Raw genomic sequence first — 19029 nt, forward strand, 5'->3', positions numbered from 1 at the left:
CTGTCGTCTCTTTATTTATCCTCTTTTTCTTGCCATTCCTCGTCACTGCATTCCCCCCTACTTGCTCCATTCTGGGCCAACTGTCAGGGGGCTGTTGAAGGAGGGAGGGAGGGGGGTGTTGTCTGGCCGAGCAGACTCGTGATTGTGGGTCAAAGCGTGAGGAGAGGGGAAGCAAGGTCGCCGGGCTGAGCCAAGAACAGGTGCTCCAGCTCCCACAGAGGAGTTGAGAGAGAGTTGTAGGGTTTCACTCAATCTATGTTTGGAGTTTTTTTTTTCTATATGCTTTTCTTTATGCTCTTATAGAGGCTGAAGAATGAGATAGCCGAGGTCACCAGTGAAATTGATAACCTGGGTCTGACTGAAGAAAGGTAAGAGGTTTTTCTCGAAACATTTTTTTGTGGGAGTGCAGACGATGAAAGGTGACACCCAAAATTCAGGGCACCATTTTGTCTGCTTATTTGCGAGTGGCCTAGTTCCATTTTTGTATCCAGAATGGACTTGAACTCAACTTAATCCAGATTTGCATTTTGGCACTTGTACATTATCATGGACAGCGTTACCTTATTATAATATTTTTGTCGCTGATTTTATTTTCTGCGTCATTAGGAAAAGCATGCAGAGGAATAAACAGATGGCCATGGGCCGGAAGAAGTTCAACATGGACCCCAAGAAGGTGAGAGTAGTACATGAAAGCAAATCAATAAAATAGTCTTCATCTATTTGAGATTAAAAAAAACGTTGTTTTCACAACTGCACATTTGAAGCAGTAGCTCAATTATGACTGTATGCATTTGTAATATTAAGGGGATCCAGTTCCTGATCGACTGCTCGTTGCTGAAAAACACTAGTGACGACATCGCACGCTTCCTCTACAAAGGCGAGGGCCTGAACAAGACGGCCATCGGCGATTACCTCGGAGAGAGGTCAGTGTTTTTTCGGATGCTACCTTCAGACAATTCTCCCATCTGGAGCACAACTTTGTGCTTTGTACAGCCAGTGATGCTGGTTACTCAGTGTCTACTATTTCGAGTCACTGATTGACAAATCTGTGTGTGTGCGTCGCAGAGACGATTTCAACATCGAGGTGCTGCACGCCTTCCTCCAGCTACACGAGTTCTCTGACCTGAACCTGGTCCAGGCCCTGCGGCAATTCCTGTGGAGCTTCCGGCTTCCCGGCGAGGCGCAGAAGATCGACCGCATGATGGAGGCCTTCGCCCGGAGATACTGCTACTGCAATCCCGGCGTGTTTCAGAGCACGGGTGAGTGGGCGAGATTCAGCCTTGGCATTCCGATGGGTCTGCACTTGTAACAACAAGGACTTTTTATTCCCGCAGACACGTGTTACGTGTTGTCCTTTGCCGTCATCATGCTTAACACCAGTTTGCATAACCCCAACGTGAAGGACAAGCCCTCCGTTCAGAGATTCACAGCCATGAATCGAGGCATTAACGACGGTGGAGACCTGCCAGAAGAGCTTCTCCGAGTGAGAGACTTACCTTTCCCTGATTTTCCATCATTTTGTTTATTCCTGTTGTGCCAGGCGACTGTTGTCATGAAAAACTGGGTAGAGAGTCAATCACATGAATTATATGGTAGTAGAAACGGCCATCTGAAAAAAGGCATCTGCTGACAGTAGTTGAGAAACTTTTTGGAATGTACCACATTTGTCCTAATATTTCTATTGCGCTGTTATCGTGAAAACGTGTATGAGCTCGTGCGTAACGCTTTGTCTGGCTCTCTGTGTGCAGAACCTCTTTGAAAGCATCAAGAACGAGCCCTTTAAAATCCCAGAGGATGACGGCAATGACCTCACGCACACTTTTTTCAATCCCGACAGAGAGGGCTGGCTGCTCAAACTAGGTACGCGTTTGCCGGGAGCGCCACCTGGTAGATTCTCTTAAGAGAAGCTCTCAAGATAGCGTGTGAACGCCAGCGGGCGTGACTGGAAAAGAGTTGACTGTTTTCTCTCTCTTCTGTTTTTCTGTTTTATGAAACCAGGAGGTAAGTACCGGCCATCTCGGCTTTAATGCACCGATCGCTTTTGCCTCACCTCACCGCTGTGTGCAAATTAGCTTTGAGCTCATGCGCTAGCACCCAAACTACGTCACGCTTCCATCTCCCATGCTGTGCTTTTAATCTTACAAACGCTGGCTTCTGATCCCCTCTTTTAGTGGAAACACCTTTTTTTTTTTTTTTTTTAAACCTGCTTTAACCGCAAATATGAAGGATCTTCACGCCTGACCTGTCGTTTGTCCGCAGGCGGTCGAGTAAAGACCTGGAAGAGGCGCTGGTTCATCCTCACAGATAACTGCCTTTATTATTTTGAGTTCACAACAGTAAGTACACTTTAATAACATTTTGCGTCACTCACCCTAATTATGAAACGTCTTTTCTCCGCAAAGGACAAAGAACCAAGAGGGATCATTCCCCTGGAAAATCTAAGCATTCGCGAAGTGGATGACTCAAAGAAACCGGTAAAGTCTTTGAACTATGCAAGCCGGGTGTGGTTTTCAAACAGCTCACTGGCGCTCTTCCTCCTCGTCCCGTTCCCAAGAACTGCTTTGAGCTCTTCATCCCGGACCACAGAGATCAGGTGATCAAGGCCTGCAAGACGGAGGCGGACGGCCGCGTCGTCGAGGGCAACCACACTTTTTACAGAATTTCCGCCCCCACCGCAGAGGAGAAGGATGAGTGGATCAACAGCATCAAGTGAGTTTTATTTGTAGTCTTGTTGTAGTTGTGCTGAATCAATTGTAGCTATCACATACTTTAACCATATTTGGTAACTGACGCCAAAAGGCCATAGAACCATGTGACTCGTGTTGCAACCTTGTGAGATCCCGTCTTAAATTCTAGTAGCCATTTATATATAGGACAGAAACAAAAGTCAGTTGCACAATGTGATGAACTTTTATTTCATTTACATCCTGCTCCCATGCCATGTCCTCCATGTGCCTCTCGCAGAGCCGCCATTAGCAAGGACCCCTTCTACGAGATGTTGGCCGCTCGCAAAAAGAAGGTTTCCTCCTTGAAGGGCGTGTAGTGTGCGCAAACACACTCAGGTTTGACTGATGAGTGCTGCTGGAAACAAATCGAGCTCAAACTGTCAAATCAATGAACCACTGTTGCACCTTCAACTCATTTCCTTTTTTTATACGCATACAGTATGTTCGAGGACCGTCCTCTGCCTGTTTCCGTTTGTTGCTTCTGTGGGTGGGAAGCTGACTGAGCATTTTACATTTCATGAAAGTCGATGGACATATTCATTTAAATTCGGCACAAAAAAGAAAAACTGGATCTCTTTTCACATTTTGTCCCTCACCCCCCCAATGCTTTCAAAGCACAATTCGTGGAACTGGTGATTGAAGGTGTTGCTTGGTATTTATTTGTCCTTATTTATTGTTTTGTCTGATTAAAAGTTTACAACCAGGTTCTTTCTATATCTGCATTCTTTGGCGTGAATTTCACAGGAGGGCTTTCACACATAACCCCACACTCCTTTTTTTTTTATCATACAAAAGTACATCTGTAATTGAACAATAACACATTCTTCTCCTTCACTGTGTCCATTATCTTCTTGAAGTCAGTTTCATTTCTCCGGCGCAGAAGATTTTCTTTGAAATGTATTACGGATGTGAAACAGTATGTATATGTGTGTTTCAATTCCTGGAACATGTTGGCAGGGATACTCAAGTCTGTCTTTGACATGTGCAGTATCAGCAGAAATGGCATTGCCCTCGATGCTCTCCACCTGCGCAACGACAACACAGACAGGCTGGTGAGGTTTTTTAAAAAATAAAATTTGAACTTGAAGTCTAAAAAGACAACATCAAGTGTCTGAGACAATTACTGTTTTCACCACTAGAAGGCACATGACTCCAGGCTGGAGTCACAAAGATTTTCTGCCTGTGGATTTCTTACACAAAGCCTGGATTGGATCCAAAAGCTAATCTCCTGACAGTGCTCTCAACAATAACACCGTCCCGTCTCTCATCAGATGATAATGATCTTCACAGTTGTCTTTTTTTAATTGTCTGGTGCAAAGGTATTGATTGAGTGCTTCCATTTTTTGTTTTTCCTGACAGGGACAACAAAATAGCAGAAGCAAAACACCGTGTCTAGCACACCGTGTCTAACAATGGCTCCTGTTCTGAGGTCATACAAAGGTAGTTGCTCTTTTCTTATCAGATTTTTTTGAACATTTTTTTTTTAATGCAAATTTAGAGAAGATGCTAAAAAAATATATATTTTAAAGACATTTTAAACAAAATTAGTAAGCATAAGTTTGGGTAAAATATGATAAACATCATAGCAAAGTTTTGGCCCTGACTCAAAAGAATTGGTTTTATTTTTCCACAACTTACTGTGGTCACATTCTTTGTTGCCACGCACACCAAACAGTGTTGCCGACACTGGAGGTAAGCCTCCAAAGATGGCGGTCATAAATAAATGTGAGTGAGTCAAAACAAGAAGGGGTGAGTCAGCCGTGGCGCTTTTTTGGGTGGGGGGGTGTTCTGCTGGGAAGACGAGGACAGGGGTTCGGGACGGGCCGCAACGACTCTGGAAGTTGCTTTAGAAAATTGCCGGTTGGATTCTGGTGACTGTGCATCAGTCCAAGACTATTAATCATTTCCATGTATGGATGATGTCACAGAAAACATTCAAGCAAGCCAAACTCGAAAGAAGTTTCAGTGTACTCTTCTTTCTAGTGCATTAATCTTTTATGCACTATAGATCCTGTATAATGACAGACAGTACTGTATGGGTCCGTGCTATCCCCCTGCCAAGCCAAAAGGTAAGCTAAGCTGCAATGTAGGTACTCAAGCATGTTGGTCCTATTACCTTAGAAGAAGTTCTTGATGAACGGCGTGACCAGTTTGACCCAAAGCTTAACGTGACGGTCTGGCTGCTCAAATGTCAATCCAGACACTTCTGAGGACCGCCGGTATAACATTTCCTGCTCCTGTTTCATCACACAAGACGGTCAAATACCTAAATGAGACTCCGTTGGAATGTCGTCTTACTGGGGTGAGGACGGCATAAAAAGCAGACCTCTCGCAGTTGGTCCTGCAACTGCTCGTTCTCTGTGACGATGGCGATCTGGGCCTCCAGGTCGCGGTGAACTGAGCGGTAGCCAAAATTGGGGGAGCCGATTAGTGTGAGACATGGCCGGTCTTGGTCGCTGAGGTAGTACCACAGACCTGGAGGACGAGAGCACAGAATCACCATATAGGCTTTATCAATGTGGACTGGGACGGCACTCGGCCGGATGATTTAGAGATAAAATGAAATTGCAATTCCCCTCCTCCCTCGATATTGTGATTGTGATATATTTGTATTTTTTTTCAAGGAGATTGAAAATGAAGTCACCTTTGGCGTGGAAGGTCCACTGCGGCCTGTGGTACTCATGCAGTTGCACGCGGCCCTGCTGGCCCAGCTGACGCACGCGCTCGTAGAACTGCCTGGCGATGTGCGTGTAGGCGTCGGGGATGGCGCCGGCGACGCCCTTGGCTCCGAAGAAGCCGTTGACCTCCGGCGAGGCAGTTAGGATGCGGTAGCCCGCCCCCGGCCCCAGCACCAGATGCATGTACGCCCGCGTCAGGTTGAAGTAGCCCGATGTCAAGTAGATGGTGGAGTCCGGGCCCGCGTCTCGCAACAGACGCTGGAGGAGGCAAGATTGTCTTAGTTCTTTCCTTACATTTATTATAGAATATTATGGAAAGAGTTCTAATACATTGTGCAAACGAAGCTTGCAGTGTTGACGCACTAGTTTACATTCCATTGCGCTGGCGATTGTTGTCTGAGTTGATGCCCAGAAAATGTGACCTAACTGTGCTCAAATATTCCGCTGTTAGTCATCTTTTTACTCTGTGAGTCACGCGCGCAGGGTTACAAACACGCCACTCTCGCCCACCTGTGTGACCTGCTCGTCCACCCGGATGCCGAGGGGCTTCATCTGGACCAGAGGGAACACCCAGGTATCCTTTTCTTCCTGTTCCTCCTCCTCGGTGTGCTGATGCTGGCTGAGGAGTAGCTGCTGGCGCATGCGAGCCATGTCCACCACCTCCATGATGTGCTTGCTCGCCGCCGCAGAGAAATCCTGCCTGTCACCTGGTGGAGATCCAAAGAGGGTCAAGACAGCTGAGCATGTATTGTTGGTTCACGCATCATACTAGAATAACAAATCTTACACAGCACCTCACTTTCTTACAGTATTTTTATGTTTTTTTGACCTTGTTCCAACATGAATGATTTTTTTTAACTGTGCAATACGCTGGAATGACACGAAAAAGTTTTGAGATTTTTGCAAGTGTATTAAAGTAAAAAGAGAAAGTGTCAACGCATGATCAAAAGTATTCATTCTATTTTGGAATGGGATGAACATAAAAGTGAATAGGTCACATGCTTTTACCTACTTTCCGGATGCTTTGTTAATAGTCATAATTGTTTTGGCTTTTATCACTCATCACAGAATAATTAACTGGTTGGGTTTGCCTTCATTTTGGCTCACTTGTTTCTTCATCTATGAGGAAATGCCAATTGTATTTTTATCAATTAACTGCATGTGTGTTCTCTATTCCCAGCATCATTGTAACATCTCAATGCCGCTCCCAGCGTTTGGTTTCCAGCAGACATCATGTCATTTGCAGAGGTGGCATCTTGTAAATCTATATTCCGGTTATGCAAGTAAGTGAGTGCGTTTGGGAGACTCTTCATTAGGTACTCTTGTCAACTTGTAATGAGAGAAGCAAAACTAAAAATGTGTTATATAACACTAGAGGCATCCAGGGTATAGTGACAACTTTTTACTTCTTCCAGCCTTATTCCAAATTGAAAAAACATTTCTTCTCTCTCAAAATTCTCCACACATCAGAATCAGCTTTATGGCAACCAAAATAATACAAACACCTGCATGGTTCAAAACAGCCGAGCATTTACCTTGGTATGGGTGTACCATGCCATCCTGCATGGCCACCGAGTCATCAGGCCCAAGCTGCAGCGAAACGTCCCCAACAGCCTCCACCAGTTCAGAGAAAAAGTCCGCAAGTTCGCCGCAGTCCTCCAGCAGGACGTAGCGGTCCTGACGATTAGTGAAGTAGGAGTCGCTCAGATTAGCCCTGGAAAAATAACATCCAAGCGTTTTATATATTTATTGTGCCTCCATGCACCAAAATGATAAATACATACACCTACCCGCTAATGATGAAGCTATCGTCAAAGAGGTAGACCTTGATGTGCTGCACGCCGATGGTCTCGTTGAAGCGCTGCGGTACCAGCATCCTCAGCAGGCCCCTCAGGTCGGGAGTGTGATATAAGGACACGCGCATTTGCGAGGCGAAGCGCTGCAGCAGAGGCAGCAGCATGGTCCTCGAGTTCACCTGCCCTGCGGAGAGGAACAATCGGGGAGGATGAGACCCTTTGTCCCTCTGGTAGACTTATTCGCGGTGACGGGGACGACCACTGACCTCGAGAGCCTCGTGTATAGTCCAGCAACACAGAGACTTTAAGGTCGGGCGCGTGTTTGTTTTCCTGTGAGTTTTCCAGCGCTTCCTGCATGCAGTCCACCTGCAACACAGTAACAAAAAGCACTCAGAAATGTACTCTGAAAGCAGTCAAAGCTAAGTTTTCAAAGATTTCCCTCGGAGTGAAGCGCTACCTGTCAAGAATGATTAAGAAGAGGCTTTAATAGCACTGTGGCACTTTTAAATGTGTAACAAGCTGTGTGCAATGACAAAACAGGCAATGCCGGTACTAGATGATGTTCTACTTGATTTGTTTTGGCAATGTCTGTCCTATTTTATTTATTTGGTTGTTGTTTTTTTTGCTTTCCAGGCAGCCAGGAGAGGAGCGTTTTATAATGATGACTCAAGTAGAACATCTGGTGCCCAAATGCATGCAGCCAACTCCTTCCTCTTTCTAGCAGTGACACGTAGGTACACTCCCCTGAATGTTAATGCTTCATCTTAGCCACACGGTTTTGCATGCCTCCAACTTAGTGGGAACAGTGTGGGGAAGGCCAGGGCGCAAAGAGTGGAAGTTGTTGTAGCCGCAAAGGAAAGCAACCGCATATTTTTCCCTTTTATGCCATCAAGAATTTATTTTCCAGGTTAGCTGTTCTTTGTGTTAGGCGGTGGTGATTCCTAACCACAGTGTTGTGACTTTGGTCCCCACAGAGAGTCACACACGTGATTTTTTTGATGCCAAAATCTTTACTAACACAGCCCACTCATTTAATCAGGTTTGGCAAAGTAACCAAAAAAGATTTCTCTATTATGCCAGCTATGTATCGTGATATGCAAAACCAGAGGCGTGGTGGCCATTGGGATTTTCAGGAAAATGTTTGGATTTTCCTGAACAACCGGTGTATTTCTCAAACTGCACAACAGTGGAGCTAATCATTGTTTCAGTAAAGTACTTTTTTTTGGTTTTGGTTCGCCTGATATATTTCCAAATTAAACTCTGATGTAAGGTACCGACGTGGAATTGGGGTGGTTGAAGTTGACCCAATGTTGTACTCGCAGAATAACAGACGGAAACTCCCTGGCTACACCTCGCTTTGTTAAAAGCACACCTCAAATGTAATTATCTGAATGGCGGTAATGCGCCTCGTTTATTATCACATTTTGCGCATCATCACAATCCCATACACAACAACGACGACGCCTGGGATTTCTTCAGAGGGGGAATGACTCATCCTCAAAGACTTTGGCAGCGACGCCAGCTCACTCGGATTCTTTTCGCCGTGTGACTCAGCGTACTTTTTGTGTATACGTGTATGTGTGTGTGTGTTTTTCAAACAAAAACAAAAGGAAAAGAGCTGAATGTGAACTTAAGCCCAGACTGTGGTTTTCATACTGTTATGCTGGGCTTCCAGGCATGGAGAACAGCACGCCAGCACAGGCCAGCACTGGTGTCCTTATACCCGTAAAACCTCAACACTCTGCAGTCATTGCTTTTGGTTGGTGCCGGGAACGTTTTCATTCTGCACCTCTTGTGCTAGAGTGAACGGTGACTCACATTTTCTGGCATCTCTGAGAGCTTCTTTGGCCAGGGCCTGTGTTTTGATATTGCTCTCACCTGCCCAAACTAAAGATGGCCGTTCTCTTGAGAACACACACAGTAACACCACGTCTCTCTCACCAGGTCCTGTTCCAACTGACCCGTTCCCAAATACAAGGAAGCCAACACCACTCGTCTCTTGGCGGTCCTGACACGTGCCTGATGGGGAAGAAACCCTGAAGGTGAGTATGTAGCACGAGATGTGAGCGTGAATTTCATCAATAGTTGTAAAATGATTCATATACGACATTACTTTCAAGAGGTGCCAAAGAGACAAGTTACATTCAAGAACTTTAATTAAATAATTGTCCAGCAATTAAACACGACGGAAAGTATTTCCTCAATTAGTTGAAGCGGAAGGGGAGGACAGACAAAACTCAGTATTTGTCTTCCAACTGACCTTCAGCGTCTGGTAGAACTGGTCAGGCGAGGTGAGCACGTGGACACGTGCGCCGTTGACCCGGAAGGCCGGTACTCGCTCCGCCATCCATCGGAAGTGGGCGTGGAGGCTATGCGGCGCGCCTGGCGCAGCAGCGGCGCTCTCTGGAGCAGGCTCGGCTTTGGCCAGCAAGGGTGCTAAAAGCAGAACGGAGGCGCTGCGCCAACAAAATGTGAACATTTATTAACCAGCGATAGAATGCTGAAAGCTCTGTGCTGAATACTAATGCGAGGATGTAATACGCAGGCTAAGTAAGAAATGTCTAATTGGACTCATTGATAAATCCATTATTTGTGTGCCAAAAGCAGTTTCTAATAATTTAGTCAAGAAAATAGTAAATGTGATTTTGTATCGGGGGGGGGGGGGCTACTGTATTACAGTGTAATTACAAATAGTCATTTTTCATTCATTTTCCGAATCAATATGGCGGTTATTTGTTTACATCCGATACGTCACAGTGTTGACTTTACAAACTGGGCGGGACACACAGGGAATCCAGCCAATGCCGTCCCACAGCATAACAACCAATCAGGCATCAGAGCGCCGCAGCAGTGGGAGAGCCGATGATTATCGAGGAGAGCCGGAAAATAACGAGTGTCGTTCGAAGCATTTTAAATAGCTCACGAGTTCTCCCGATTAACGGAACTTCGTGAAACGATGATCAGACATCATTTTATGGAAAACACATTTTTGTGTCTTTTGGTGGGAATATTTTTGGGGGACTCTAAAGGACTCCAGCCAGGGATAAGGACGTTTAAAGCTTACAGCAGCATTTAAGTGGCACACACAGTGTTACCACATTAGCATTCAAATGCTGCAACTGCTTCTGTCAACGGGATGCTTATCTTACTACACGAAACGTCGGATTTCTCTCTGATTTCGGCATTTTATTTGGACATCGTTTCTTACCCGCCTCGTCGATCCCGCGCGCGGAAGAGCCGATCAGATATTCGCGTGAAAACCCCGGCCAGGGCCGGCGAGTACACGGAGTACACCAGCCTCCTCCACGACATGGGGGCCGCCATTGCTATCGCAGTGACCATTTGAAGAAAAAAAATAAAAACACGCAAAACTTTATTCACACAAAGCGGTGGACACTTGACAAGATAACCTGCGAAGGCTCCCAGTGAGTAGAACAAGCCGGCATCGTTCGACACAATGATAACTTGAGTAAATGTCACACGGGAGGTGTCAGCCTCAACCGGATACAGCATTTGCATTTTCTTTCATAACATTGGATACATCCCCCACATACCCGGATGCACTTGTCACGTATTATGCCCTTTATCGACAAAATGATTATATTTTCTTTTATAAATCCTAATTTTGTGTCTGTTTGCACACTTAATTCATATGCAAAAGAGAAGAAATAAGTTTAGATATGTACGTGTATTATTGTAGATGTGGGATTGTGGTGTATTGCGCAAAACATAGGCTTTATTGAGTGAAGGTGACATATACCGAATCTGGACACATGAGTATGAAAATAAATCTTTGAAAACTTTCAACGGGTACTCTAGCTGGACTGCAATTTCTTATTGACTCAACATAAATATTGAATCAAACCCACTCAATCTTAAGAATACAAAATTGACTGAATCGGTTCTTAACTATACCTAATAAGTCCTAATTTACAAACACATATTTTCTTTTAATAATTGATGAAAAAATGACAATGCATGATCATTCCATTACTCAAATAGCTTTTTTAATCGCATCAACAAATTATCTTTCCATTTTAAACGTCAAAGGAAAACAAAGGTTTGCCCACCCCTGATATGTGTAATTAGCCAGCAGTTAATGACAGTACCGTTTAACATGTGCAATGAGTGCGCAAATTTAATAGTACAAGTACGCCTTATTACGAAAAAAAAAAAGAAAAAACGCACACAGTGTGATGAATTATCACGATGAATATTTCATGCCGTGTAAAATGCGCATGGAATTGCTCGAGCGGTACCAGGAAGCGGACCCTGCTGCAAAGGTCACCGCGATTATTTACTGGCAATCCGCCAGAGCGAGAGCCGCGCGAGCATGCACGCGTGCCCGCGCGCCAAGATCGTGCGCGCGCGCGGACCCGTGCGTTTACTGGAAGAACCTCAGGACAGAAGGGGGCGGGGCCTTACGATCGGCTTTACTCACTGGAAACAACCTCCGGTAACCTTCCGCCACACTCATACACACACACACGCATATGGTCTGTCTACCTCCTGTCCCGCAGACGGCAGCGCCGCCGCTGACGAAGACGACCGTTCTCGGCATATGTTTTTTGCGGAATATTCCGGCGGGGGGATTTTAATGCCTGAGCTAATCCTCCTCCATCTAGCACTACTCTCGGGTAGTTTGCCGAGTGTGTCTTTTGGCGACGAGCTGCGGCGAGGGGCTATATTAATCCGCAAGGTAAGTTACGGCTCGTGCGCAAAGTAGACCGCGTTAAAATATGTTGAAAATTCAACACTGAGTCTTAGTTACTTTGTAGTCTAAATGGTTTGGCTGAAATTGCGGCTCCGAGCTGGAACAGGGGTCTAGCCGGGGAAGCCCCCCCCCCCCGCTTTTCCGTACCCCTACCGCCAGGCTCCAGTGCAGACATGCATGGGGCCCCCCTATCTGTGTGTGAAACCGGAGAAAGGGGCCACTGTGGCTGTAATGCAGACGGGCTGGGGTGAAGGGGAGAGAGAGAGGGCAGTGACCCCGTTATTTTTTAACGCCCCCCCTTAACGATCGATTGCAATCAGGCTCCAGTTGCTGAATGGGCTGCAAGGTGCATGACAATATCTTATTTAACCCTTAAATACTGTTTGGGATCAAAATGTCTGCCCTCAAAAGTGACGACTTTTCCAAAAATAACCCTCTAAATATGCAAATAAATTGTGTATGCAAATTCTTAGCAGTGAGGCTGTTTTTAGTTTTACCAGTGTCGAATCAGGCCTGAGAACTATGTTGTCGTCACGTTTGCCTAGCTTTGCACAGAAATGTGCACCTGTTGGTCTCTAAAGGGCCATAGGGGAATCTTGGAGTAGGACAAATGTAAAACAACACAAGAATAGTCATAGTCCATAGTCATGCATACGACTGAAATTGGCCCACAAAATACTCTGCATGCATGGAAAATGAACAGTATGAAAGGCTTAAGTTGTGCACCATTCTTGCATCTGTGCCATTTGACTCGCATTGATTTCAGGAACAGCATCTGTCTACTGTGCAGGTGTGTCTCTCCCAGCCACTCTCTGGATGCATCCAGCTCCTCTGCCCCCGGGCCCTGGACCCGGTGTGTGACCCCGCCGTCCTCCCCTCTGTCCCCCTCCGCGACCGGCGCCTTCCCGCCGCCCGTCCTTTGCCCAGAGGCGGCGGACCGTGGCGCCATGGTGGCCTCTCGTCGGCGCGAGCCCCTCGCCATGAGCGGCGGGACCCCCTCGGAGGGACGGGCCCCGCAGTCCGACTGCACCCCGCATCACTTCAAGCCATTCAGCTCACATGCACACTACCAGCAGGTTAGTGATTTTTTTTTTTTTAAACTTCCTGTTACTTCTGTTTAGGGACATCTCCCAGCTGGAATTGTCTGCAAAACAAAACATACATGTAGTTATATTTAACCAAACTGCATAACTTTGCCCAAAGTTCACGTTAACACATAATACGGAACAACAGAGATGGTCTAGCAAAACTAGTGATACTACTGCGGTAGTTATAAACAACTTATATTTCAACCTAAACACTAATCATACAAGACAAATAGTCTTGATCCTTTGCAAAAAAACGACTAATATTTTTGCAATTTAAATGAAATTGTCATCAAATCTACATGTCGTTGTTGTATTTTACTGCCTCCTGGTGGCCAAGGATCAAACAACAGAATGAGCAGCACACGATGTCAAAACGACCACAAACACAACCACTATTTACCATTTCAATCATCTCGTACATTAACTTAAACAAATCATGTTCCTTGATCATAATTATGAAATATTTCTCCCAAAAAATGCATGCTGATGCAGTAAAATCTGAAATGAACTTATATTTGACCCAAAACGTAGTAGTTGGGTTGAAATAATCCCAAAACTAAGTAAAACAAACCCCAACAACAAATCACTTGTTTCAGGTGATGCGCGCATTGGGTAAGCTCCAGGAGAGCGGCTTCTACTGGGGCGCGGTGGGGGGCCGCGAGGCCAGCTCCCTGCTCCGCTCAGAGCCCCCCGGGACCTTCCTGATTCGGGACTCGTCGGACAACCGCCACTTCTTCACGCTGTCTGTGCAGACGGCACGCGGCACTAAGAACCTGCGCGTCCACAGCGAAAGCAGCGGCTTTTTCCTGCAGCCCGACGCACAGTGCACTCAGGAGCCGCCGCGCTTTGACTGCGTGCTCAAGCTCATCGCGCACTACATGGGGAAGGGCCCCGCCGGCCACGCCGCCGAACCCGGCTCCAGCCGCACCGTTTATCTGATTCACACTGGCGGCGAGCGGATCCCGCTGGAGTTGCAGCGGCCCCTCCTCAACTCTCTCTCGTCCCTGCAGCACATATGCAGGAGGACCCTGAACAACCAGGGCCTGGGCGGGGCCGAGCGGTTGCCACACTCGCTCAAAGACTTCCTGGAGGAGTACGACGCCCCCATATGAGCTACCAGACGCTGGGCTCGGACCAGTTCTCGGCGGTGGACGTGACAGAGAGAAGAGGTAAATGGTCAACCTTCTCCCAATGACTGACTTAGACGCCGAGCAAAGCCTCATAGAAGACTAAACAAGAAGAAATGTACACATGTTCACACGGGACCAAACTCTACTTTTTTTCTCTTTTAATCCAAAACCGGCTGCAAAAATCCACCATCATCTTGCAGATGGAGAAAGCAGAAAAGTAGCAAATGGGATTAAGAAGTCGTCGAGGCATAGTCGTACAAAGAAAAGACACCTTGCGCTTCGAGGAAATGACAGGCAGATGCCCCAGAATCAAAATGGCGTCGAGTCTTAAGATGTTTTTTTTGTTTGTAGTTCTCATCTTATAAAACACGTGTGTCCAGGCTTTTACAAATGGAGATAAGGTCCTTGGTTTACGACACAGTTCCGTTTTTATGACAGTGATGTAACGTGAATTCACCATTTGCAATGCGCCAAATCACTAGTGTAGTAAAGCCAGAATTACTGTTTGCAAAACACAGTCCAATGTCTTGCAGTAACTGAGCGTGCCTTTTTATTTGGCCTGACGAGATTCTTATAGCGTAGCACAAATTGGATCTTTCATTGCATACCATTTGAATCCTATTTTTTTTTTATGTCAGGACCATCGTAAACCAAGGAATTATAGGAAATCAGATATGTCAAAATGTCTTACTTTGCAGTACCACCAGAAACTATGGGGGGCAGTGTTGAGATTAGAATAATCTGCCGAAAGGTAGTTTCTAAGTGCCCATCACGATGCAATTTAAAATAACATAATTGCGATACTTGGCCGACAATAACATCACGATTCAGCTCTAATTAATATCCAGGGTGTCCTGAGTTTAGAGCGACTCAAGCCAAATTTTTACGCCATCGCTAACCTATGCTAGCACAGTAGTGGCTATCACAATTAAGTACGGTAGTAACTGAGTGTGCCTTCATGTGACCACATATTCTAATGAGTTTACCGCATGCCATTTGAAGCCTCGTATATCGGGACATTCGTAAACCGAGGACCTCTTCGGCAGGTCTTGGCCCTGTCTCCAGACTGACTGATTGACACACTATTACCCAAGATTAATTGCGACAGTTGTTATTTCAATAGAGAGGTAACCCAGTAGAAAACAGTTTAAAAAAAAAACACAAAAAAAATTTAGTTGCATGGTTTGAATGGGGTAAAAAAAAGTAGCGCCATCTGGTGGACAAACTTGAAAACCAATACAGGGGCATCCTCAATTTACAAAAGTTTTGTTCATACGTCACAGATGTAACCCGAGTTTATGCGGAGTCATAATTTCAGAAAATGATTGTCTGACAAACACATTTAGCTCATAAATATAAATCAATGCAAAGAAAAGCAGGCACCTTGAGACCTTATATTTTGGGACCGTTATAAATCGAGGGACCCCTGTACGTGCTTTTCAAATGACGATATATAAATATAACTATATATACACGTACATACATAGATGCATGAGTGCTGCCCCACGAGGTCCGCGCACTTATTTAGCGTCCGTATCATTAATTCATCAAAGGCGAGCATTGATTAGTTGATTTAATATGGCGCAGTTGTTAAAAGACTGTATAAAATATTAATAATGAACCCAGACGCATGCTTTTCACACAAAGTATGAGTAGGAACCGGTTACTTTGTTCATTATTCCTCCCCACATTTCAAAGTTCAGCAGTAAAAAGTTTTTTTTTTTATTCTCTTTGACACATGACAGTCACCAAATTAAAGGTGCAATTACGACTCACTCACATGCCTGAAAGCTCAAGTTTTTTGAGCCCTGGTGGAAATGTATGAATCGATGGGGTCTCCTAACATGACCCTGCTAATGCCTGCTAGAAAGTTAGTCAAATTTGGCCCCGGACACCGGTTTCACTGATCGACCTAAAATATAGCAGACAAGTCTAACATAACAGGACGCACATAAATGTCTCACGGGAGAGTTGAATAGCAAGTCGGCCGTTTTGGTTCAAAGCAGCCAATCCTATTGTGACAGCGGGAGAGCAAAGTGTGTATTTTTTGTTTTCATCCCACTCAAACCTCTCGGCAGCACGTCTTCCCCTCCCCTTCAAAAAAGGGGATTTCTTTTTTACTTATTTTAACAGTCATCTTTGCCAAAAAAAAAAAAAGCAAAAAAATATTTCTTGGAACGGCGCTAGCTAACCTGTGACCTATTCAGCAGCGGAGGCTCTCTGCTGCCGTCCCAAACACTAAAAACAAAATAAGAAAAGTCACACATTTGTGCCGGTGGACCTGTCTGTCAACGTCACGTCATGTGTATGTATGTAAAATTATTTTGTCTTTTATAAAGACTCTACTTAACCGCAGCAGGCTGGTGGCCACTTAGTGTGGCACAACACAAGCTGTAATCTCTCAACAACAAAAACAAAGCAAGAAGAATAAATAACAAAAAAAAAAATGGAACGTTGCACATATTTATATTTCTAAAATATTTCAATAATTTATATTAAAGAGCACTATTTTTACAAAAGCCAACTGCCTTTGTTTGCCTGTTCCTTTTCACAGAGAGCTTTTTAGCTTAGCTCGGGCTTCCCTCTTGTGTTAGAATTGTTGTTTTTTTCCCCCCCTCCTCAGCTGCTGCAAAGCCTTGTGGGTAAATTCCATAAAGCCAGGCCTATAGGAAAGGAAAGACGGGGGAGGAAGGAGGGGTGGCGGTAACAAAGGGATTACCAGAAGAGCCCTTGCACACTTGGACACAGGCCTTACTGTGCAAAACGCTCACTTTGGGCCGGACCTAACTGGAAAGGAATTCAGTCGGGCTTTAATACATCCTGCCCGAGGGGCTGAAGGAGGATGTGTGCATGTCTGTAAAGGGCGGGTAGATACATGTATGCATGGATATATTTGGGAGTGTGTACATGTATGTATGTTTCTATGTGAGGCCAAATGTATGAAAGGGACATTTCCGACATTAGCCGCACATAAAACGTCCGTCTCGAAGGTTAACGTAAAGCGGTTTCAAAAGTGACGCACTCATTCACACACACGGGAGCGCGCACGCTCACGCGCATACACGCGGTTCCCATTCCCTGCATACCTAGTGTTTTGTGTGTGACTGGCTTCCAGGAAAGAGGCACTTTAATTGAGTTGAATTTTTACGGCTTGCCTGGTGTTACTGTGTGTGTGCGTATGTGGGGAAAGCGTGTGTGTGTGTGTCGGGGGTGGGCTTGACGTGGAGAAAGAATACTTTTTTTCAATGACGCAAAAAAAGCCCTCAGCTGCGGAGAAATGATGTAAAAGTCATTATGAAGCGCATTCCTGGCACTCAGGCGCGCGCAGACACACACACACACACACACACACACACACACACAAAGACCCACTTGACTGCAAACAACTATTCTTTCACATGCAAATGTCGCGCAAGGTTCAGCGGTAAAATAATGTCACACTAACGCAGGTAACACAAGATATTAAAAAAACTAAATTGAATCGGTAAAAAATAAAATTTTAATTCAACATTTTGAAGTACTACTGTAATGTAAAATTTTTAAAATGCAATTTTTTTTAAATAAAAGCATGACAAAAAAAAAAGAAAAAAACACTCACTTTTGGATATTTTTATGCCCTTAAATGTCTATAAAAGTCTGAAAAGTTTCCGTCCGTCCTTTTCCTCCTCAACACTTCCAAAGCAAAGAGTGCAAGTAGTCTAATGTACAAAGGGGCTCAGCTGTGACTCAAGTTCTCCACATACCATAATTCTTCCCTGCATCATTTTCGCCAAGTCACAGTCTTTCCAGCACGAACATTGAATCGTTTGGCGGCCCTAGATTTTTTTTTTTTTACTTAGCTCCACTGTTCGGTCACAGTATAGGTGGAAGTGCGCAACGACTCGCTCATGTTTTCAGAATAGATTACTTCAATGTTTACTTTATTTCAATCAAATCATTGATTTATTGAAAATGTGTTTCAAAAATGAAAATCGGGAAAAAATTCCCAAGCTGTCGTATAAAAATACGCAAAAGGCGGCTACTCTGAGCGCGCCCCTGCGACGAGCGCTCCGGCGGCACTCTTCCAGGAAGAGGCTTTGCTGATTGTTTCTTCCAGGAAGGCCTTTTTTTGTTGGCCGATCAGCGCTTATAGGAAAGCCGTTCGGGGCCGGCCCATCAGCGCCAGTATTGTCACAGCCGCTTCTGATAAAGCCCGAGCGGCTTCCAGGAAAGCGGAGATTTACCCTCCAAGCATTCCATCATTCCTTCAGCGCCATCTCTGCGCGGACAAAGTGAAGGAGGCGGGTGGGGGGTATAATAAGGATGCGGATCAATAAAAACCATATGGTGAGCATGCACACGCTGTATCGTTATTGTGCCGCCGCCAAGTGTTGACCTCGCTGTGGTCACTCCGCGACCGCCCTCGCTTAAACCGCATTCCCGATTTATTTCCCCCTCCGATATTCTGGTGTGTGTGAACTTTGCCCGCGACGGTGGGATGAAAACGGTCCGGGATGCTGGGAAGGCCGGGAAACTCCACTGAAAACAAACAGTGCTTCCCAGTCAGAATACTTTTATTTATCTCCTCCCTTTCTTCTATCTTAACGTGAGGGGGTCACGCTTCGTGTTCCCGTCAGTAGAAAACAGGGGGTCCTCTGTGTATGTGTGTGTGTGTGTGCTGCATATAAAGAGCCAATCACTGTGTGGTACAGAGACTAAGCCCCCCAAGTACTACTGGTTTATAGGGTTCGGCTTCAGAGAAGTCACGTGACTTCCCAGAGAGAAAGCGAGGGAGGGTGACGATGGTGGGGGAGACTGATGAGTGAAAAGGAGGTGACAGAAAGGGTAAAGCGAAGGTCTGGTAAGGGGAACGACTGAATGACAGGTTGCTCAAGGTGGCGGAACCCGCAAGGTCATC

General features: G+C 45.4%; 3 protein-coding genes across 9 annotated transcripts in view; 2 read left to right on the forward strand and 1 right to left on the reverse strand.

Moving 5' to 3' along the window:
• The window catches only part of cyth1b (cytohesin 1b), an 8239-nt gene extending 4460 nt beyond the window's left edge, over positions 1-3779 (forward strand). For 2 of the 3 annotated variants that reach the window (XM_037277883.1, XM_037277885.1), the window contains exons 3-12: positions 304-368; positions 607-673; positions 805-923; positions 1066-1259; positions 1335-1483; positions 1749-1860; positions 2260-2336; positions 2403-2474; positions 2555-2709; positions 2965-3779. In XM_037277883.1, coding sequence (XP_037133778.1) covers positions 304-368; positions 607-673; positions 805-923; positions 1066-1259; positions 1335-1483; positions 1749-1860; positions 2260-2336; positions 2403-2474; positions 2555-2709; positions 2965-3043 — 1089 coding nt within the window. In that variant the 3' untranslated portion in view covers positions 3044-3779. Of the gene's footprint in view, positions 1-303; positions 369-606; positions 674-804; positions 924-1065; positions 1260-1334; positions 1484-1748; positions 1862-2257; positions 2337-2402; positions 2475-2554; positions 2710-2964 lie in introns of all 3 variants that reach the window. The other variant, XM_037277884.1, reaches the window with a different exon arrangement.
• Positions 1-16585, forward strand: part of socs3b (suppressor of cytokine signaling 3b) — a 25807-nt gene extending 9222 nt beyond the window's left edge. The window contains exons 2-6 of one of the 4 annotated variants that reach the window (XM_037277982.1): positions 6585-6687; positions 7834-7930; positions 9145-9242; positions 12705-12990; positions 13599-16585. In XM_037277982.1, coding sequence (XP_037133877.1) covers positions 12862-12990; positions 13599-14114 — 645 coding nt within the window. In that variant the 5' untranslated portion in view covers positions 6585-6687; positions 7834-7930; positions 9145-9242; positions 12705-12861 and the 3' untranslated portion in view covers positions 14115-16585. Of the gene's footprint in view, positions 1-6584; positions 6688-7833; positions 7931-9144; positions 9243-10496; positions 10626-11490; positions 11900-12235; positions 12261-12704; positions 12991-13598 lie in introns of those variants that run through there. The other 3 variants (XM_037277981.1, XM_037277980.1, XM_037277983.1) reach the window with 3 other exon arrangements.
• LOC119138094 (CDP-diacylglycerol--glycerol-3-phosphate 3-phosphatidyltransferase, mitochondrial) lies at positions 3380-10566 on the reverse strand. 2 transcript variants are annotated; one of them, XM_037277853.1, is made up of 11 exons: positions 10409-10566; positions 9461-9656; positions 9142-9219; positions 7467-7566; positions 7195-7384; positions 6940-7118; positions 5915-6111; positions 5371-5662; positions 5053-5201; positions 4843-4963; positions 3380-3751 (listed from the first exon to the last, which is right to left on the reverse strand). In XM_037277853.1, exons 1-10 carry the CDS (start codon positions 10540-10542, stop codon positions 4844-4846), a joined length of 1635 nt encoding a protein of 544 aa, XP_037133748.1. In that variant the 5' UTR covers positions 10543-10566; the 3' UTR covers positions 3380-3751; position 4843. The 2 variants fall into 2 exon arrangements, with proteins under 2 accessions (XP_037133748.1, XP_037133749.1); XM_037277854.1 differs by lacking the exons at positions 9142-9219; positions 9461-9656; positions 10409-10566 and adding an exon at positions 9019-9101.
• Positions 16586-19029: the final 2444 nt, after the last annotated feature.

This window comes from Syngnathus acus, chromosome 19 (genome assembly GCF_901709675.1).
Source record: "Syngnathus acus chromosome 19, fSynAcu1.2, whole genome shotgun sequence".
Taxonomy (NCBI): domain Eukaryota; kingdom Metazoa; phylum Chordata; class Actinopteri; order Syngnathiformes; family Syngnathidae; genus Syngnathus; species Syngnathus acus.

Excerpts from the sequence above, each read along its gene's own strand:
- LOC119138094 (XM_037277853.1), bottom strand. The coding sequence starts at position 10,542 with ATGGTCACTGCGATAGCAATGGCGGCCCCCATGTCGTGGAGGAGGCTG. Across the intron at positions 9,220-9,460 it reads AGTTCTACCAGACGCTGAAG|GCACGTGTCAGGACCGCCAA; the intron begins GTCAGTTGGAAG and ends CTTCCCCATCAG. Across the intron at positions 5,663-5,914 it reads TGGACGAGCAGGTCACACAG|CGTCTGTTGCGAGACGCGGG; the intron begins GTGGGCGAGAGT and ends TGCCTCCTCCAG.